The 20,905-nt window shown below is 43.7% G+C and overlaps 1 protein-coding gene across 4 annotated transcripts in view; it reads right to left on the bottom strand.

The window, feature by feature from the left end:
- ADCY8 (adenylate cyclase 8) overlaps nucleotides 1–20,905 on the bottom strand; it is a 588,267-nt gene that overhangs the window by 120,849 nt on the left and 446,513 nt on the right. For all 4 annotated transcript variants that reach the window (XM_033933219.1, XM_033933220.1, XM_033933217.1 and 1 more), the window contains one exon: nucleotides 16,691–16,780. In XM_033933219.1, coding sequence (XP_033789110.1) covers nucleotides 16,691–16,780 — 90 coding nt within the window. The remainder of the gene's footprint in view (nucleotides 1–16,690; nucleotides 16,781–20,905) is intronic.

Genomic DNA, 20,905 nt, shown 5'->3' with positions numbered 1-20,905 from the left:
CTCTTTTTCCAGGTCATTGATAAATATGTTGAAGAGTAACGGCCCCAGCACCGATCCCTGTGGCACACCGCTTGTGACTCCCCGCCAGTCAGAATATTGGCCCTTTACTCCAACCCTCTGCAGTCTACCCGATAACCAGTGCTTGATCCATCTGTGCACATCTCCTCCCACCCCGTAGTTCCACAGCTTCCTAAGCAGCCTTTCATGTGGCACCTTGTCGAAAGCCTTTTGAAAATCGAGGTAAATGATGTCGATGGGTTCCCCATTGTCCACCCGACTGCTTATTCCCTCAAAGAAGTACAGAAGGTTCGTTAAGCACGACCTTCCCTTACAGAATCCGTGCTGGCTTGTTCTCAGTAGACCATTTCTTTCAGTGTGCTCGCAAATGCCGTCCTTGATCATAGCTTCCACCATCTTCCCTATAATTGAAGTCAGGCTCACCGGCCTGTAGTTCCCGGGGTCACCCCTCGATCCCTTCTTGAAGATAGGTGTGACATTCGCCAATTTCCAGTCCTTTGGTACCTCTCCAGTTTTCAAGGATAGGTTACAAACATGCTGGATTGTGCCCGCTATTTCCTGTCTTAGTTCCTTCAGAACCCTTGGGTGGATCCCGTCCGGACCCGGTGATTTGCCGCATTTTAACCTGTCTATCTGTTTGAGGACATCCTCCTTACTTACCTCTATATGCTCCAATTTTTCAGCCTGTTCCCCACTCATGAGCTCCTCTGAGTCCGGTATATTAGATGTGTCTTCTCTCGTGAAAACCGACGAGAAGAACGTGTTCAACCTCTCAGCTACCTCTTTATCCTCCTTAATCACTCCCTTCCTATCCCCATCGTCCAACGGCCCCACCTCCTCTCTCGCTGGTCGTTTCCCCTTTATGTAACTGAAGAATGCCTTGAAGTTTTTCGCCTCCCTGTCCAGCCCCTCTTCGTATTTCCCTTTTGCTTTTCTAACCTCTCGGTGGCATTCTTTTTGGCATTTCCTGTGCGCCTGGTGATTTTCCTCCGTTGGATCCTTTTTCCATCTCCAGAAGGATACTTTTTTGTCATTTATTGCCCTCTTTACTTCTGCTGAGATCCAAATCGGGTCCTTTGACCGCTTGTTCTTGCAGCCTTTCCTGAAATTGGGGACGTAAATTGAATTTGATAGCTACTGTCTACAGGAGTTAATTTAAATGAGACCAGGATGAATGAGAATTTTGATCTTTTGCAAATAATATTTACTTGAAGTACATTACTAGAAATTTTTTATTATGTTTGTCAATTTTTCTGTTTAAAATAAGTAATCTCCCTTAATGTGGGCTTGATGGAAATTGTTGGTTGCTTTAATATTACTACAGTAGTAGTTTATTTCCTTTTTTTTTCTTTTTCTGTGTATACAGTGGTACCTCGGTTTACGAGTGCACCTATTTGAGAGTGTTTTGCAAGACGAGCAAAACATTCGCAAACTTGGTGCCTCATAAACCGAGCTTGTCTCGCTGTACGAGCGCCCCCCCCCCCCGCGAACCGGCACCTTCCCCCCCGCGATCCGGCACCCCCCCCCCGCCGCAACCTGAGATCCCCCAACCCACCCCAACCCTCTTCTTACTTCCAGTGTAGCCTCCGCATCAGCACCAGCACCAGCATGTCCTGTGCGTTGGTGCCGGTGCCCGAAAATCTGCGCATGCTCAAGGCCTGGCACAGGAAGCAGATTTTCGGGCACTGGCACTAATGCACAGGACATGCTGGTGCCGTTGCGGAGGCTACACTGGAAGTAAGAAGAGGGTTCGGATGGGTTGGGGGATCTCAGGTCGCGGCGGGGGGTGCCAGTGGCGGCGGGGGGGTGCCCGATGGCAGCGGGGGGGAGGGTGCCGGTTCGCGGGGGGCCTTCGGGAGGAGCAATGCCGGTTCTCGTGAGGGGGGGGGGGGGAAGGTGGGGAGTGGGAACATATCAAAGCAAGTTTCCCTTACTTCCTATGGAGTATTTTGGATTACGAGCATGCTCCTGGAACGGATTATGCTCGTAATCCAAGGTACCACTGTAATTCCATTCTTGTACTTTTCTGTAATGTATAATTTTGAAAATTATAATAATAATAATAATTTTAAAAAAGCCCTAACGCGGCTTAGTAAAAGGAGCCCTTAGTCACAATGTTATAGAATGCTGTCATTAGTGTACTTAAATTGGGCACCAGTATTTACACCAGCTTTTGGAAGGCATTAACGCTCGTGCCCAAAATTAGGCACCGAAATGCACACGAAGGCCCTCTTTTACTAAGGAGCGCTAAGCGTTTTAGCGCACGCTAAATCAACGCATGTGCTAACTGCTAACATGTCTGTAGGATAACATGCATGCTTTAGCATTTAGCACGCGCTAATAAGCATATTTTTATATTCATCTATATATATAAGTATAATAAAGGGTTATTGTCTATGCTTTTATATTGTCTGTGTGTTTTTCTGAATGTCACTTATCATCCCATCTGACAGAAATAAGTGGCGGAACACACCTAAGCTTTTACATAGCTGCAAGAGGGGGGATAGTGTTTTTATTGCTCCCAAAGAACTGCAGCTTTTCTCTGAGGTAAGGAAAAGGCAATAGTCCAGCTGGGATTCTTGAAGTGATCAAGGTAGCCTGATCTGACTGAAAATTGAGATGGTCTGGGTTTTCCAAGGCAGTAGGATCTCATTGATATTGGGGATCGGGTGTGGGGTGATATTGGGCGTGATGAGGGTCTAGGTGCTAAATGTTATGAATTCTAAAATCACAAAGGGGAGGACCATGGGGTTACACAGTGGTGTAGCGGGGGTAGGAAGAGCCAGGAGCATTGGTGCACCCCGCACCCTTCTCTGCGCCAACTCCCTTGCTCCTATGGGCCCCCATGCCACACTTGTGCCCTCCCTTCCCACCCCGTAGCTCTTTAAATCTTCGACAGTGCGAGAAGCTTCTCCAGCCTGCTGCGCGCACTGGCATTGGCTTTCCTACGACCTGGAAGTGATTTCAGAGGGAGCAAGGTCAGTGCGAGCAGCAGGACAGAGTAATGCTCACACTGGCAAAAATTTTAAAGATGTACAGGGGCGAGGAAGGAAGGGTGTGGCGTGGGGGGGGGTAGCAGAGAGCAGCCAATGTCCCCACCATGATAGTGCCCTTGGTGGTCCACCCTCACCACCCCCCTTTACTATGGCACTAGGGTTACATGCTCCTTTTTGGAGACCACATCACCTAACATGTTGCCATGGCTGATAATGCAGAATTTTCTTGGCCACTGCAATGATGCAGGGGAAATTTCTTGCAGCAAAATAGCATGAAAATGTATTACTGTACTGCAGCTTAGAAAATTGCTCTCTTTATCTGTTAATCTATAAGATGCCACCAGTCTGTGTGTTGTTCTGCTACCTCATACAGTTTAAAAGAGCAGTGGAAATAATTTTGCATGGTGAACCAAATTAGAACTAATGAACTGACCTTTACTTACAAATTCTATGAAATATTTATAGATCCCTGCATAGATTAAACACATTACCTATTCTCCAGGATCTGGCAGGAGTATTCTTTCTGCCTCGTTCTGATTGTGTTCCAGTGAGTCTTATTCACTGCAACAGACATCATCCCTAACGAGCAGGGTAATGAAACACGATGCTGAGTGCCTGTTTCTATGACATGCTACAAGGAGGGAAATAATGGAGCTGGCTTACAATGCAAGTAGCTATGAGTCAATGCCAGCCTAAAATTATCCAGCAGCATGGCACAATCTCCTAACACAGATAGCAATGCCTAGTGTTCTGCGGAGTATCTGTCAGGCACAGGTGATCTTCGGGGATAATAAGTGCACTGCAACCTGCTGGTTACATGCATCTTTGAAACCTGGAGATAGGTTTGGATGCCATCATAGACACACAAATCTTGTTTTGGAGGCCTACAGCCCAGTCAACAATCTCAGATTATGTTCATTACATTACATTACATTAGAGACTTCTATTCCGCCTGTACCTTGCAGTTCTAAAGGGTTAAAAATCAAAACATACCTGTCAAATATTAGAAAAGTTAAATACTACAATGGGCTATTATGTCTGAGTGACACAATCCAATATGTTTCAAGGTGTCCCTTGAGGTGCTGTCAATGATCACAGCCAAACCAGAACTCTAAAGTGAATACTGAGATGCCATTTTTACGGAGAGGATGGTGGATGCCTGGAATGCGCTCCCGAGGGAGGTGGTAGAGAGGAAAACGATGACAGTGTTCAAAAAAGCGTGGGATGAACACAGAGGACCTCTGATCAGAAAATAATGGTATATATTGAAAAACTAAGGTCAGTACTGGGCAGATTTGCACAGTCTGTGACCTGTATATGGCCATTCAGTTGAGGATAGGTTGGGATGGTTTAGATGGGCTGGGGTGAGCTTTGACGGAGACTCCAGTAGATGGAAACTACGCACAGCTATGGGTTTCTCTGGCCTGGAAGTATCTAAGAAAATGAACAATTTAAATTAAATCATTAATTTATAGAGCAGTGGTTCTCAACCCTGTCCTGGGGAGCCAGTCGGGTTTCTAAGATATCCCTAATGAATATGCATGAGAGAGATTTGCATACCTGCCACTTCCATTATATGCAAATCTCTCTCATGCATATTCATTAGGGATATCTTAAAAACCCGACTGGCTGGGGGGTCCCCAGGACAGAGTTGAGAACCACTGTTATAGAGAGTGCATGGTTGGGCAGACTGGATGGAACATTCAGGTCTTTATCTTCCGTCATTTACTATGTTACTATGATATGGTGGAAAGTTTTCCTAAACTAGGGTTACCTGAAGTCCAATTTCCTTTTGATGACATGTCCGGATTTCCTTCTGAGGACATGTCTGGGGTTTCTGGACAGGCTTTTCAAAACCGGGCACTTTGTCCGGGTTTTGAAAAGCTTCCCAACCTAATCGCGTCGGGAAAGGGCATCCGCACATGTGACATCACGCACGCATGCGCATGACATCATTGCATCGTGTCCGCGCAAGTGCGGATGCTTGTCTGGGGACAGGGCTGAACTGGGCGGTCCTGGGGGGGCGTGGCCATGGGTCTGGATTTTCTCGAAGGAAAATCTGGTAACCCTATCCTAAACACTTGCATATAGGTCTGCATAAGGTATGCCCACAGATCTCTTTTATCGTACCGTATTCGCAAATTCTGTATCTACGGATTCGGTTATTTGCGATTTTTGACCAGAAATTTTTTTTTTTCCATTTTTTGGGCTATTTTTAGCCCTGTAAGCTCCCCCCCCCCTAAGCCTTACCTGGTGATCTAGCGGATTTTCAGGCAGGAGCGATCTTCCCACGCTCCTGCTCCGTGCAGATCGCTCACAGGAAATGGCTCAAGAGACTACAGGAGCTTAAGGGAGCCATTTCCTGTGAGCGATCTGTACGGGGCATGCGCGTGGGAAGATCGCTCCTGCCTGAATACCTGCTAGACCACCAGGTAAGGCTTGGGGGGGGGGGGGGCTTTCAGGGCTAAAAATAGACGGGGGAAGTGGGGGATAAGGGCAGAACCGGCCAGAATATTATTTGCGGTTTTTCCATATTCGCAGGCCGGCTCTGCACCTAACCCCCATGAATATGGAGGGGGAAGTGTATTTTAGGTTCTCTTCTAAAACCTTATTTTCACTGGTTACAAAGCTCAGCCTTAGAATTTATGCTTCGGCCCCATGTTTTTCCTCAGGACAAACTGATTCAGTCCAAGTTTTCTCTCCATTCTGGACTGAATTCTTTAAATGACATTGAAAAAAACCTTAGGGGCTGATTCTATAAACTGCACCTAAATTGGCAGGTGTTTGCTAAGTGTCAATCACACTTAGGTGCCGTTTACGGAATCGCGGCTAGTGGTGCCTATGTAAAAGCTTAGGTGCCTGAAATGTATGCGAAGGATTTTTAAAGGCCTACATTTCAGGTGCTTACGTTTTTGGAGAATCGCGCTCAGCGGTACCTAACTCACGCTCCACCCATAGAAATGCTCACTTTGGCATTAGGTGCCACTAAGCGCATTGCGATAGGTGCCTATCTTTTATAGAATTGGATAGGCACCTATTGCTCAATTAAATTTTTTTTAACCAATTATTGAAGCTGTTAAGGATATTTTGCCAATTAAGTTAGGAGCCTAAGAGGCAGCTAACTTTAGGCACCTTTTATAGAATCAGCCCCTTATTTTTTAGTCAGCTCCAATAAGCGCTGTTCGATACACGGTGTTCAAGGTTAGGCCCTGTTTACAGAATAATGCTTTACGCACAAGGATGTACACCAGGGGTGTCCAACCTTTTGGCTTCCCTGGGCCGAAAAAAATGTTTCTGGGGCCGTGCAAACGCTGCAGAAAGACAGAGGAGGGAGCCGGCAAGATGGTAAACACCCGGGGGGCAGCAGAGGAAAACACTGCATCGCCCTCGACTGGGGCCGCACAAAATACTTCATGGGGGCCACATGTGGCCCTTGGGCCGCAGGTTGGACACCCCTGATTTACACCAACTAAACCCTGGTGTAAATCCTCACACCTAAATTAGGTATGGATTCCCCTTGCAAACAGTAGTATTATCAGGTTTGCAATTTAGTTCTTTTAGGCATACCTGCGTCAATGTTATGTGCTTTGCAGGTTGCGCAAAATTCAGCTGTCGGAATGCTTTTCAGATTAGGGAAGAGTGAACATGTGTTCGAATACTATGTAAAACTATATTGGCTGAAATTGGATACGTTATAAACTGTTGTTGATGGTCTATCTCTGTGTGCATGGATTAGCACCAAAATGTCTAGTGCGACAGTATTTTGCCCTACGTTCCGCCATAAAAATTGCATTCTGTGAACCGCGCTGATCTGTATATTCAACCGGTCAAGCACTTGAGGCTGAGAGTGTCTGGGACAAGTATGTTTTCCTGCATAGGCCCTCGAGAATGGAATGAGATTCCGATGTATATGCGCCAGCAGTAAAATTTGCATAATTTTAAGTGATTATTGAAGAGATACTTATTCTGTAAGATTAAGTATGTTGAATTGAGCTCTCCGTGTATATTTGAGTGCTGGCCGCTGATATGTCTTTTTGTATTTAGTCTGTAGTGTATGTATTTGTTGTGACCCGCATAAATGACAGGAACACCCCTGATCTGCCCGTGACACTCTCATGACCACGTCCCCTTTTTGGAACCATGCGTAAAATTTACGCATGGATCCTGATGCCTAAAAATATGCACATGAATTTTAATTGATGCCAATTAGCATTGATAATTGTTAGCACCCCGTTATCGTCACTAATTGGCTTGTTGCTCAAATAAATTGTGTGTGGAAATTGGTCATGCACCCAAATTTCCTCAAGCAATCTTTAGTGTCATTTATAGAAGTGGTGTATAAAGATGTAGCTTTGTAGATCTGATGTCACTATGATAAACAAAGTACATGGCAAGGCTACTATTACTGCTATAGCAGTGCTGGATGTACACAGCACTGTACATTAAACATGTAAGAGACAATCCCTGCTCAATAGAGCTTACAATCTAATCAAAACAGAAGCAGGATAAATAGGGAGTTAGGGAATTTCTCACAGAGAGAATAATAAAACAGACATGGATACTTTACAAGTGAGTAAGAGTTAGCAGTTAAAAGCAGCCTCGAAAAAGTGAGCTTTAGACTAGATTTGAATAATACCATAGTCGGAGCTTGACACTGACTCAAGACAGTATGTTCCAGGGATTCGGTGCAGCAAGATAGAAGGGAGGGAGTCTGGAGTTGGCAGTAGAGGAGAAGGGTTCTGATAGGAGAGACTTATCTGATGAATGGAGTTCCCGGAGAGGAGTATAGGTTAGAAATAAGAGAGAAGAGATGCTGAGGAGCTGCAGAGTGAATGCATTTGTAAGTCAATAAGAAGAGTTTCAACTGTATGTGGAAATGGATAAGGAGCCAATAAAATGACTTGAGGAGAGGGGTAATGTGAACATAGTGACATTTGCAGAATATAAGCTGTGCCCCAGAAAATGATATAAGAAGGGGATAGAAACCAATTTCACTGGTAGCCTGAAGGGAAAATAATACAATCAATCCGGTGAAATCCCGCAGACTGAATAAATCACATATATTGCTTGTCAACTTCAATATATAGCAATATTATTGTGTGCTCATAGATCCAAGGGAATGACCATGAGTTCAAAGACTTTACGGTCTTAATGTTCAGTTCTAATCATAGCACACTCTTCAGGTGTAACTTCTTTGTCACTGGTAAAACATATCACCGAATTTTAAAATTATTGTGAACAATCAACCAAACTTATCTGGTCTATGTGCAGTGAATGGCCATCAACTTCAATATATATATCGATAGATATTGAAGTTGACTAGCAATATATGTGATTTATGCAGTTTGCAGGATTTCACTAAACTGATTATAAGTTGTGCAACAGAATTTTGAATGGTTTGAAGGGGAGAAGAATGGTTTAGTGAAAGACCTGTGAGAAGCAAGTTGCAGTAATCTAGGTGAGAGGTGATAAGAGCATGGATAAGGGTTTGGTAGCATGCTCAGAAAGGAAAGGCCAGTCTTTGGTGATAATATAGAGAAATGACAGGCTTTAGTGGTCTGTTGGATTTGTACAGAGAAAGGAGTCAACAATGACCCCCAAGGTTGCGAGTTGACAAGACAGGGAGTAGGAGAGTGTTATCCATATAAATAGAGAATGGGGGAAGAGAAGAGGTAGGTAGAGGAGAGGTAGGTTTAGGAAGATAGATAAGAAGCTCAATCTTGGCCAAGTTCAATTTTAAATGGCAATGAGATATCCAGGCAGCAATTTCGGACAGGCAGGCTGAGACTTGGGCTTGGATTCCTGTAGAAATTTCTGGTGTAGAGAGATAAATCTGGAAGTCATCAGCATAAAGGAAATACTGAAAACCATCAGAGGAGATCAGAGTACCAAGGGAATAAGTATAGATGGAGAAAAGAAGATATCCTCAAGCCAGTGGGTTCTTTGTATTACCATTAGACAGGCACTCCTGCGGAGAGCTGCCAACATCAGTAGCTGGAGAGAGAGGTCCTGGCAGACTGCTTAAAAGACACCAAGCCACGGAATGTGGTCTGCAGTTGCATTCCCATGCATGCCCAAAGTGGCAGGTTATGCCCCTATGGAGCCCCTTCAGAACCCAAAGACCAAGCAGAAATTTATAAAACTTTTTAACAATGGGAAAAAAACAGGCAAAGACGATATCATCTATTCCTGTTAAAGGTCCTATGAACCAACATTGTGTTCCTTTGATGACAGCTGCCAATATTGGTCAAGTGAATGCATCTTTTCATTCTGCTTCTTTATCCTTCTGTGAACCATCACCTCCTCCTCAACCGGGAACATCTAAAGGGATATATGAGTCAGTCCCTAGTATTGGGAAAGGCCCATTCTCCCAGCAATTGACTGATTTGGGTTCAACTTCAGGAAATTTAGAGCAGAGCAAAGGAATTTCCAATGCTCCTCTCCCTGTTCAAATGTTTTCGCAGACAGACCTAAGTCCTGTTTCTGTGGACAAAACAATTACTTTACAAGATATCTGGTTAGTGAGAAAACATATAGAAGTATTATTGCAAAGTACTGTATCCAAGCTATGTCAGTTATCTTCTGAGGTGACAACTAAAGTGATTGAGCATGAATCTCAATTACTTTAATAGAAAATAGAAATTAGATTAATCTAGTTCAACTTTGCAAAAGTCAGAAATTTCAAATATTAAAAATAACACATCACAACATTTTTATTTGGAGGAAAGAGAAAATTTATTGAGAGTGAGAAACCTCAGGTTTTTGAATTTTCCTATCTCCAATTATTTATTTCCACTGGAACTCCTGAAGATGTACCTGAGAGATGTTATTCAATATTCTCAGGATGATAATGTATCACCAGAGAAAATGTATTACCTTTCAAGGAATTCTAAATGTGTAGCTGAAGAAGGGGGTATGGATCAGTTGGTATCTCCTAATAGATTAAATATTTCTCAGTTTTTGGAATCTTCTAAAGATAATATGGCCAAGAGAGCTACCTTGCTTGTTACTTTTCAAACTGAGGTGGAAAAGAAAACTATTTTGAAATTATATTTTGCCAAGAAACAGGCTTTGTTCTGTGGTCAACAATTAATCATAGTTCCATATGTAGGCAGACAGACATAATTGCGTAGAAAGCTATTTCTACAACTGAAGTCTAAGGGGCTCATAATCGAAATGGAAATACGTCTAAAAACCGGCCTAAATCGGCACTTGGACAATCAGTAAGACAAGTCGTCTGAGTGACGAGAATCAAACCGGATTTTAGACGTATCTAAAAACGACTTAGGCCTTTTCAGTGCTGATGTACAACCAGAGCTAAAAGGAGCATTTTAGGAGGCGTGGTGAGGGAGGGATTTGGGCGGGATGTGGGCTGATCTAAACTTAGTCATACTGCAAGTATAACCAAAAGTTTAATGAGGCTGCCTGGACGGAACTTGTACGTTGTGACTTAGGCCATGTAAAACCAGGTCTAAGTGCCAAAAAGGTATCCAGATTGACCAGATATGCACTGCAGACACAAAGTACAGACCCCTACACAGAGCCCCAGTGATCACTGCCCCCCCCCCCCCAACACCATAAAAATTGGAATATCTGTCTCCAGAACATCAGCACCTGGCATACAAAGCCTAGGAGAGTAGCACAGAGGTGGCTTAAGTAGTGTGGGGGTGGGTGGGCTAGTGAACCATAGAGAGGAGGACCCAAGCCCATAAGCCACTCTAACCACTGTATTTATGGTGGAATATGTAACTCTTCTGGAAATGTCCAGATAATCTCTTATGTAATCCACCTTGAACAGCAAGATAATGGCGGAATAAAAGTCACTAATGTAATGTAACATGTGCACCTCTCATCCCCCCCAAACCCTACTGTACTGTCATATAGGTGCCAGCTGCAGTCATGAGGACTATTGGGGTGGTAGACAGATGGTTCTAGTAGGTTTTGGGGGTGATTTGGGGGGGGGGGGCTCACCATGACCTATAAGGGAGTTATGGTGAGATGGTTATGTGGCACCCTTTTTGTGAATTTGCAGCAGTGCCCTGTAAGGTGCCCCACTACTCTGTTGCCATGTCTAGGTGTCCAGTCCATTACTTTGCTGGCCCCTCCCACATCCAAAAGGTCCTTTTCTAGACGTTTTTGACCTGGACAAATTTTTGGACGAGAATGGTGTATAAAGATAGATGACTTAGTGGTCTGGGCGATCAAACAGCTGGATGTACAGTTAGACGACTCTCAAAAACCAAAATATTTTAAACACTGCTTACTTTGGGCGACTAGCGATTTAGGCCCAAAATGGACTTAGATGTATCTTTTGATTATGCCCCTCCACGACTTTAGCAATAGGAGCTTCCTTTTTTTCCTTCCATATAAATGTCAGGTTGCACATGGAAATAATAAGTATACTTTTGTGGATCCTTTTGGATAAAACTGTACCCCAGACAATTTCAGAATATAAATCTGTAATGGTTGAAGATAAATGTGACTAAAATTAAGGGTTTTTTCCCCTCTTTTTTTCCTGTCTGATAATACTGAAGAGCTCTAAAATATTTCTATTACTTTTTGTTCTTGTAACTTACTCATGAAGCAGTCTCATTAATGTGGGCTAGACTTAATTTAGATGTTGCTTGGAAAATCATTTTTTATTTTTTTGAATTATTGTTTTTCTGAATTTCTTATTATGTTAAATAATAAATAAATATAATACAATAAAAAAAAAGAAATTACCCTAAGACAGAGCCCTGACGTACATTAAGGCCTAGATTCTGCAAATGGCGTCCCGATTGTAGGCAATGATAGGCATCCTACCGCTGCCTAACCAGCCAATCGGGTTGCATGTTTGGTTTTTTTTTTTAAAAGCTCCTGAGGCAGGCTGCCTACGTTGGTGGCGCTTCTAGGAGCCTAGGGAGGCCCACATGCCCGCCTAAACTTGCCTAAGGCTAGACGTGGGATGCTCCAGAAGTAGCCTTAGGCGAACCTAGGCGGCCATATGCGTTTCCCTAGTCCAGCGGGAGATACATACAATGTAGGCCAGCAAAATGCTGGCCTACACTGCAAGTAGACATGGCTGTTAAGCTTATTGCGGCAAGGGATCTCCCTACCGCGATAAGTTTAGTGTCCGCGGCTGTGGCTGTCAGTCCCCCCCACCCCCCAGCACGAACGCAGCAGGAGGGATGGCCAATCCCTCCTGTCTGGAATACCCCACCCCCCTTGAAGATCGCCGGCAGAAGGGTGCCCAATCCCTCCTGCTGGAATACCCCCCACCCATCCTGAACAAAACTGACAGGAGGGTGCCCAACCACTCCTGCCGAAAGCCCCCAACACCCGAATGAAACCGGCAGGAGGGTGCCCAGTTCCTCCTGCCAGAAACCCCCACCCCCACCTTAGATATCACGATGACCACCCCATGCGTGGCCCCGCCCACTAACTTTTAATGATGGCTGGACGGGTTTTCCCTCCGTCCATCCGGCAGGCCCGCCTCCATCGAAATGAGGCGGGTCTGCCCCTTCCTGATGCACTGGAGAGGGATGCACTGGAGAGGGGCTTAAGGCCTGATTGGCCCAGGTGCCTAAGGCCCCTCCTATGGGCGGGGCCTTAGGCACATGGGCCAACCGGGATCTTAGGTTGGCTCATGTGCGTAAGGCCCTGCCCATAGTTTCAATTTTATTTAAAATTTGTTTAATCGCCCTATCATATATTCAGGGCCTTAGGTGCCTGGGCTAATTAGGCCATAGGCCCCTCCCTGGTGCATCCCTCATTTCAACAGAGGCGGGCCTGCCAGACGGATGGTGGGAAGACCTATCTGTCCATTATTAAAGGTTAGCTGGGGGCGGGTTCCGCGCGTGGGTGGGTCGTCGCGATATCTATGGTGGGGGGTTTCCGGCAGGAAGGATTAAGCACCCTCCTGCCAATTTCATTCAAGGGGGGGGTCTGGCAGGAGGGATTGGGCACCCTCCTGCCGGTGATCTTCGGGGGGTGGGGGGTGTTCTGGCTTGTTTCTGGCTTAGTGGCCACGTCTACAATAACCTGATTCTCTAACCGGCGTCTGCAACATGGATGTTGGGTTACAGAATCGGGTTTATTTTAGGCAGCCTTAAGCCCGATTCTATATAGGATGCCCGTCAGCTTCCGAGATCGGGGGTCCTATACAGAATCCGGCCCTAAAAGTGCAATGGAAGAGATAAGAAGAAAACCAAGAAAAAATCAGCCCTGAAATCCAAGTGAGAACTGCATATCAAAGAGTCGGTAGTGATCAACAGTGTCAAAAGCAGCAGATAGATCAAGAAGGATGAGGATAAAATAGAGGCCTGTGGATCTATCCAGGAATAGGTCATTGGAAACTTTAGTAAGGGTAATTTCCATAGCATGTAGAAGGCGAAAGTCCAATTACAGAGCTTGAGATGAAAGAACATAAGAATTGCTGCTGCTGGGTCAGACCAGTGGTCTATCGTGCCCAGCAGTCCGCTTACGCAGCGGTTCTCTGGTCAAAGACCAGCGCCCTGAGACTAGCCCTACCTGCGTACGTTCCGGTTCAGCAGGAATTAGTCTAACTTTGTCTTGAATTCCTGGAGGGTGTTTTCCCCTATGACTGTCTCCGGAAGAGCGTTCCAGTTTCCTACCACTCTCTGGGTGAAGAACTTCCTACGTTTGTACGGAATCTATCCCCTTTCCATTTTAGAGAGTGCCCTCTCGTTCTCCCTGCCTTGGAGAGGGTGAACAACCTGTCCTTATCTTCTAAGTCTATTCCCTTCAGTACCTTGAATGTTTCGATCATGTCCCCTCTCAATCTCCTCTGCTCAAGGGAGAAGAGGCCCAGTTTCTCTAATCTTTCACTATACGGCAACTCCTCCAGCCCCTTAACCATCTTAGTTGCTCTTTTCTGGACCCTCTCGAGTAGTACCGTGTCTTTCTTCATGTACAGTGATCAGTGCTGGACGCAGTACTCTAGGTGGAGGCGCACCATGGCCCAATACAGCGGCATGATAACCTTCTCCGATCTGTTCGTGATCCCCTTCTTTATTATTCCTAGCATTCTATTCGCCCTTTTCGCCGCCGCTACACATTGTGTGAACGGCTTCATCGACTTGTCGATCATAACTCCCAAGTCTCTTTCCTGGGAGGTCTCTCCAAGTACCGCCCCAGACATCCTGTATTCGTGCATGAGATTTTTGTTACCGACATGCATCACCTTACACTTATCCATGTTGAACCTCATCTGCCATGTCGATGCCCATTCCTCGAGCCTGATTATGTCACTTTCAGATCTTCGCAATCCCCCTGCGTCTTCACTACTCTGAATAACTTTGTATCGTCCACAAATTTAATCACTTCACTCATCATACCTATGTCCAGATCGTTTATAAAAATGTTGAAGAGCATGGGTCCAAGCACCGAGCCCTGCGGCACCCCACTGGTGACGCTCTTACAGTCTGAGTATTGTCCATTTACCCCCACTCTCTGTTTCCTATGCTCCAGCCAGTTTTTAATCCACGTGAGTATTTCACCCTCGATTCCATGGCTCGCAATTTTCCGAAGTAGTCGTTCATGCGGAACCTTGTCAAATGCCTTCTGAAAATCCAGATATACAATGTTGACCGGGTCGCCCTTGTCTATCTGCTTGTTTACTCCCTCGAAGAAGTGCAGCAAATTTGTCAAACAAGATATGCCTTTGCAGAACCGTGCTGGCTGGTCCTCATCAGACCGTGTCCGTCAAAGTGATCAATGATGTGGTCCTTTATCAGCGCCTCTACCATCTTTCCCGGTACCGATGTCAGACTCACCGGACTGTAGATTCACAGGTCTCCCCTCGAACCTTTTTTAAAGATCAGCATAACATTCGCCACCTTCCAGTCCTCCGGAATCTTTCCCGATTTAATTGACAAATTGGCTATTAGCTAAAGTAGTTCAGCTATAGTCCCTTTCAGTTCCTTGATGACCCTCGGATGAATGCCATCTGGTCCTGGGGATTTATCGCTCTTAAGCCTATCAATCTGCCTGCATACCTCTTCTAGACTGACTGTTAACCCTGTCAGTTTCCCATTTTCGCTTCCAGCATATAGCCTGATGGGTTCCGGTATGACGTGTATATTCTCTTCGGTAAATACAGACATAAAAAATGTGTTCAGTCTGTTGGCAATTGCTTTGTCCTCCTTTAGCGCTCCCTTTATTCCTTGGTCATCCAACTTGGATTAGAAATGGAGGAAGGCGATAGGGTTATCATTGTAAGGGATATTTTATTAACTAGGAGCTAAGACTTACATGTGCGTTACATATGTAAATGTATAGAATGCCAATATATATGCATGTATGTGCGCATGTACATATGTACTGTATAAGCCAGAATGCCATCTGAACAGTATTCTGCAAATACCTGCTTAACTTCCATAGTATATGTTTACAATGGGCCATACACAGGGGCGGATAACGGGTGAGACACAGGCAAGATCCCTCTGCTATGTGGTTGACAGATATGGCCAAATGCTAAACATCAGTCGGTGACAGTCAACACTTTGAGAAATGCTGACCACCATGGAATAAATATCAACCCAATATATAATAAATCATAATTTGCCATGTAAACAGTTAATACATGACAACCACTTCCATGTTAACTGAAAGGTGAAGTTTCCACTTTTCCCTGCCCTTTTCCATGTTAGGTGGTTAGCACAGAAATTACCCTGTACATTCAGCGCAATTCTCATATTAAGGGGGGGAGGGGGGAGTTATCAACATGGACCACAATTATGATGGGTTATTTTAACCCCAGTTATTAGTAATTAGCTCAAATGAGACCAGTGCTAAAATGGTATGATTTAAGGGCAAAATAACACATATTAACAGTATACCATGTGGATAACTTCCCCTCTCCTCCTAGTATGAAGAATTTCTGGTAACCAGAGCTGATATTGTGATGTCATAATGCTTCTTTCTACCAATGCATGAGAGTCAGCCTCATCAGTGATGTCACAATGGCTTCGATGCCCTGTACTTGGCTCACTTTTATGACATGTGGCAGTTATTTCAGATTCTAGAGACATTTCTTTTTTCTTTAATTAAGATGGTAAGTTATAAACACGGGCTACTGTTAATACATCTTACCGGTAGCCAACATTGATAACTATCTCCCTCTTTTACTAACGCATAGTGCGGGTTTTAATGCCGGCAGTGGCGATAACTGCTCCACTGCTCATAGAATTCCTAAAACCCGTGCTAGTCGTTAGTAGAGGAGGGGGTATATTTCATAGCAATTAATGTGTGCTAATTGCAACTCTATTAGTTCAAATATTTTTATTAACGGTTATAAGGAAAGAAACAGAAGACAGAAAGAATACAATTTTGACAGTATGTTCATGAGAATAACGATACAGGTATGATATAGCTTCAACAGATGTATGATTGTTGATAGACACGTACATGAAAATAGGTAAACAGTACCATGAAAACTGAGTAATAATAAGCGATTCATCTGCAGTTAAGACGTATTATTAGACTCAGTGCAATATCTAATTAAGGGAGACCAAATATTATTATATTTGCAAAGGGAAGTAACTAATTGCAACTCTAATAGCTTAGTAAATAGACTTTTAAAAATTTTTTTATTTACCTCATTTTTCAGTACAAATCTGTTTCATTTCTACGAGTACTGAAGTTTAAAAGAAGAGACTTAAAAAATGCTGTACCTCTGGATAGAAGCAGATATCAGTGAACAAGACAGATGAGTTGAAGGTCTGGTTCTTTAAGGTAATTGACTTATCAAAATCACACCATAGCTGTGGATGAAAATAAAATAAAATCAGTAAGACAGGTTGGTGTAGTTTATTGCAGAATGCAAAATAATTAGTATGGCATATATTTACACGTCTGCTTGTTCAATGTAAATGCATCAGAAACAACCAGACATTAGAACAGAAAATAGGATTTGCTTTTCAGTGGCGATAAAATCTTGAAAAAAGCAGATATGTAGTTATTGTTTCATGTGGCAACAGAGGTGATTTTCAAAGCCATTTCCCTGGGAGACAGTCTTCTATTGCTGAAATGTTTTATATTTGAAGATTGACCAATTTTTATGTGGTTGTAAGTATGCACTTAGTTCAACAATATATGTACACCTGGAAACCCTCCTGCGCTTCAACTCCATTCAGCTGCAATATTTACATACACAACCCTTCCACGGTGACGGGACTAAATCACGCGAGACAATGGCGCACCGACAACTGAACGCAGACAACTGAGCGCAAGGTTGACGGCGCACCGAAGAAAAGCACTATTTTAAAGGGCTCCGACAGGGGGTGTGGGGGGGAACCCCCCCACTTAACTTAACAGACATTGCGCTGCCGTTGTGGGGGGTTTGGGGGTTGTAATTCCCCACATTATACTTAAAACTGAACTTTTTCCCTAAAAAACAGGCAAAAAGTATAGTTTCAAGTATAATGAGGGGGGTTACAACCTCCCCAAACCCCCCACAACGCCAGCGCGATGTCTGTTAAGTAAAATAGGGGGGTTCCCCACCAACACCCCCCGTCGGAACCCTTTAAAATAGTGCTTTTCTTCGGCGCACCGTCAACCTTGCGCTCAGTTGTCGGTGCGCCGTTGTCTCGCGCGATTTTGTCTATGAACTCCCTTCCACAATGACCTTGTTTTCATACCAAGCTGCTTAGTTTAAAACATAAGAATAGCCTTACTGGGTCAGACCAAAGGTCCATCTAGCCCAATATCCTGTCTTCAAAGAGGCCAATAAAAAGTCACAAGTACCTGGCAAAAAACTAAATAGTAGCAGCATTCCAGAGCTGAGATTATGATGTCATAGTGCCTCATTCCACCAATGCCTAAGAGCCAAACTCATCAATGATGTCATAATGGCTCAATTGTCCTACACTTGGCTCACATGAGAATAGCCTTACTGGGTCAGACCAATGGTCCATCTAGCCCAGTATCCCTTCTTCACAGAGGTCAATCCAAGTCACAAGTACCTGACAAAAGCTCAAATAGTAAAAGCATTCCATGCCACTGATCCAGGGCAAGAACTGGCTTCCCCCATGTCTGTCTCAACAGCAGACTATGGGCTTTTCCTCCAGGAACTTGTCCAAACCTTTTTTTAAAACCAGCCACATTAACCACTCTCACCACATTCTCTGGCAACGCGTTCCAGAGCTTAGGTATTCTCAGTGAAAAAATATTTCCTCCTATTAGTTTTAAAAAGTATTACTCTGTAACTTCATCAAGTGTCCCCTAGTCTTTGTAAATCTTGATGCAGTAAAAAAATCGATCCACTTGTATCCATTCTACACCACTCAGTTGACCTTTGCTTACATTTCTAGAGTGCAGGAGGATGCAGCCAGGATTCAATTTTTAGGGGTGTCCAGGGGGTGTAATATGAGAGGCAATGTATTTTATCTCTTACTCCCCTTTCCTGCATTAACAGCTTTACCTTTGCTGGCAGGGATATCCAATCCCTGATAGCTGATGAGATCCACTGCTCGGAACTGCTCCAGTGTTGCTTCAGCAGCAGAGTCAGTGGCCTCCTTTCCAGTCACTGAAGTCATCTCTCTTCATGCATGCACGTGGAATACCAGTGTCGGCAGCTGGAAAGGAGGTCACTGTCCTCATCACCACCGAGGAAGCACTGGAGCAATTCCCAGATAGTGGATGTCATCATCTGGCAGGGATTTGGCACCCCTGTCAGCCATTCAACAGATTTTTTGGGACGTGGAGGGGTCCTGAGGCCAAACTGGGGGGGGGGGGGGGGGGGGTGGAAGCTACACCACTGCTCGAGTGTTATAATTCTGTGACTTTCAGTTTGCATATCTTATGGTGATTTGGTGTAGGATGGGCTGGGAAGGGCATCAATGGGAACTCCGCTAACTTGGAACATGAGGACGTTACTGGCCAGACTTTACGGTAGATATCCTGCAAACAACGGGATGGTTGGATAGGCTGGAGTGAGCTTAGATTGCAACTTCAGCAGTTGGAACCTAGGACAATACCAGGTGGACTTTAGTCTATGGCCCTGAAATGTCAAAGAAGAGACAAGTTAATTTGATCATGTATTTAATGAGAATATCTAATGGGCAGTCTGGATGGACCGTTCAGGTCTTAATTTGCCGTCATCTACTATATTACTTCAAAGAAAGGAGACATCGTTCAAACAGAAGCAACACGGTTGCTGGAAGAATCTTTGACATGCAATTAATAATAATAATAATAACTTTTATTCTTATATACCGCCCTACCATAAGTTCTAAGTGGTTTACCAAGAAGACTGCACATTCAGTGAAACATACACAAACATTTCAAAAGAGGATACATCCAATCTCATTTTATCCCTTTATGAAATAAGTAGGTTTTTAACAACTTCCTAAAAGAATAATAGAATTGGTCTTGTGGTATAAGGGTACTTAACCAGGAGTTCACTTTCCCAGCTTGAAAAGAAAAAGTTTTCTCCAAAAATTTCTTAAATCGATAAGCTTTTAAGGTCGGATAAGTGAACATATGAATATTTAGAGTGTTCCTGTTGGATTTATACAATTGTAACTGAGAGGAGCCAGTCCAAATAACGCTTTAAAGCAAATACATCAAAATTTAAACAGAACTCTTGCTTCAAATGTTAACCAATGAAGCCGTTGATAATATGAGCTCACATAATCATACTTCTTGAGCCCAAATATCAAGCAAACTGTTGCATTATGCATTATTTGAAATCTTAGTGGTGTTTTTTTAATGAGAGCCCAGATAGATGATGTTACAATAGTCCAAAACTGACAACTGTATTTTTCTGTGGGCGTTCAAAATAAAGAAAAGTTGCACTATGCCTTTGGGACATCCTACAGTCTGTTCATTTCCTCTCTGGTACAACAAAAGCACTGTTGGAGCCAATGCACTAGTGAGGCCTCATTCAAATTCTAAGTTCTAAGGAGCAGCCACTGCTGGTGACGGGACTAAAATACGCCGGACAATTGCATGCCAAGAAACCCGCTAAGATAAATGCGTGCAGGATGTCAGCACGCCGGATTAAAAGGTAAGTTTAAAGCGCTCTGAGGGAGTGTGGGGGGAATCCCTCCCACTTTACTTAGAACAGTTGCCGCTGCCGGGAACGTTAAAGAGGTACAAGGGAAGGGGCAGACGCGGTAGTGGGGGGAGCGGGAAAGGAGCAGGGGGTGGAGAGGAGGACAGGTGCCAGCACCCCCACCAAGACAGCACCTAGGGCGGACCCCCTTGTCCCCTCCCTTATTAAGTTTCAAGTTTATTTAAGTCTTGATATACGGCTTTTATAGACAAAGCGGTTTCCAATTTATACAAAGTATTAAAAGTTTTTTTTGTTTAAATTTATTTATAAATTTTCAAATATACAAATCAAGACTAAACTTGTACAGAAAGTCATTTAAAGCATAGAAAATAACAAAAAAAAAATAATAGAGAAATATTCAAAAAGTAAATGTTTGCTTAAATCAGCTCAAGTCCACAATAAGATCCAAAATGTAATTTAAACGGAGTAATAATTAAAGAAAACTAATCTAGGAAGCCTGATGCAAAATTAACTGAGATATAGGCATCCATTAGATTCAGTAGCCCTCATTTTTTTTCCTTCTCCAGTCGAGATAGAGAAAGAAAGCTGTCAGCTGCAAAGGCTCAAAGAAAACATCTTTTTGAGAATTATATTGAATTATTCACTTGTAAGGATGACGAAGATAAAAAGTCACTCCAAGAGCTATAACTCCAGGTTTCAATAAAAGAAATTCTCTTTTATGCCTTTGTGTATCTCTTGCCAAGTCAGGAAACATTCGTATCTTAAAACCTAAAAATTATTTTTACTTATGTTTGAAGAAGAGTCTCAACAGCCCATTTTTGTCCAATGTAAGAGCTACAGTCACTACCAATGTTGCAGGGATAGCAACTTC

Source organism: Geotrypetes seraphini, chromosome 2 (genome assembly GCF_902459505.1).
Source record: "Geotrypetes seraphini chromosome 2, aGeoSer1.1, whole genome shotgun sequence".
NCBI classification, from domain to species: Eukaryota; Metazoa; Chordata; class Amphibia; order Gymnophiona; family Dermophiidae; genus Geotrypetes; species Geotrypetes seraphini.
The sequence above is the reverse complement of the archived record's forward strand: the minus strand, read 5'-3'. Positions and strand labels throughout refer to the sequence as shown.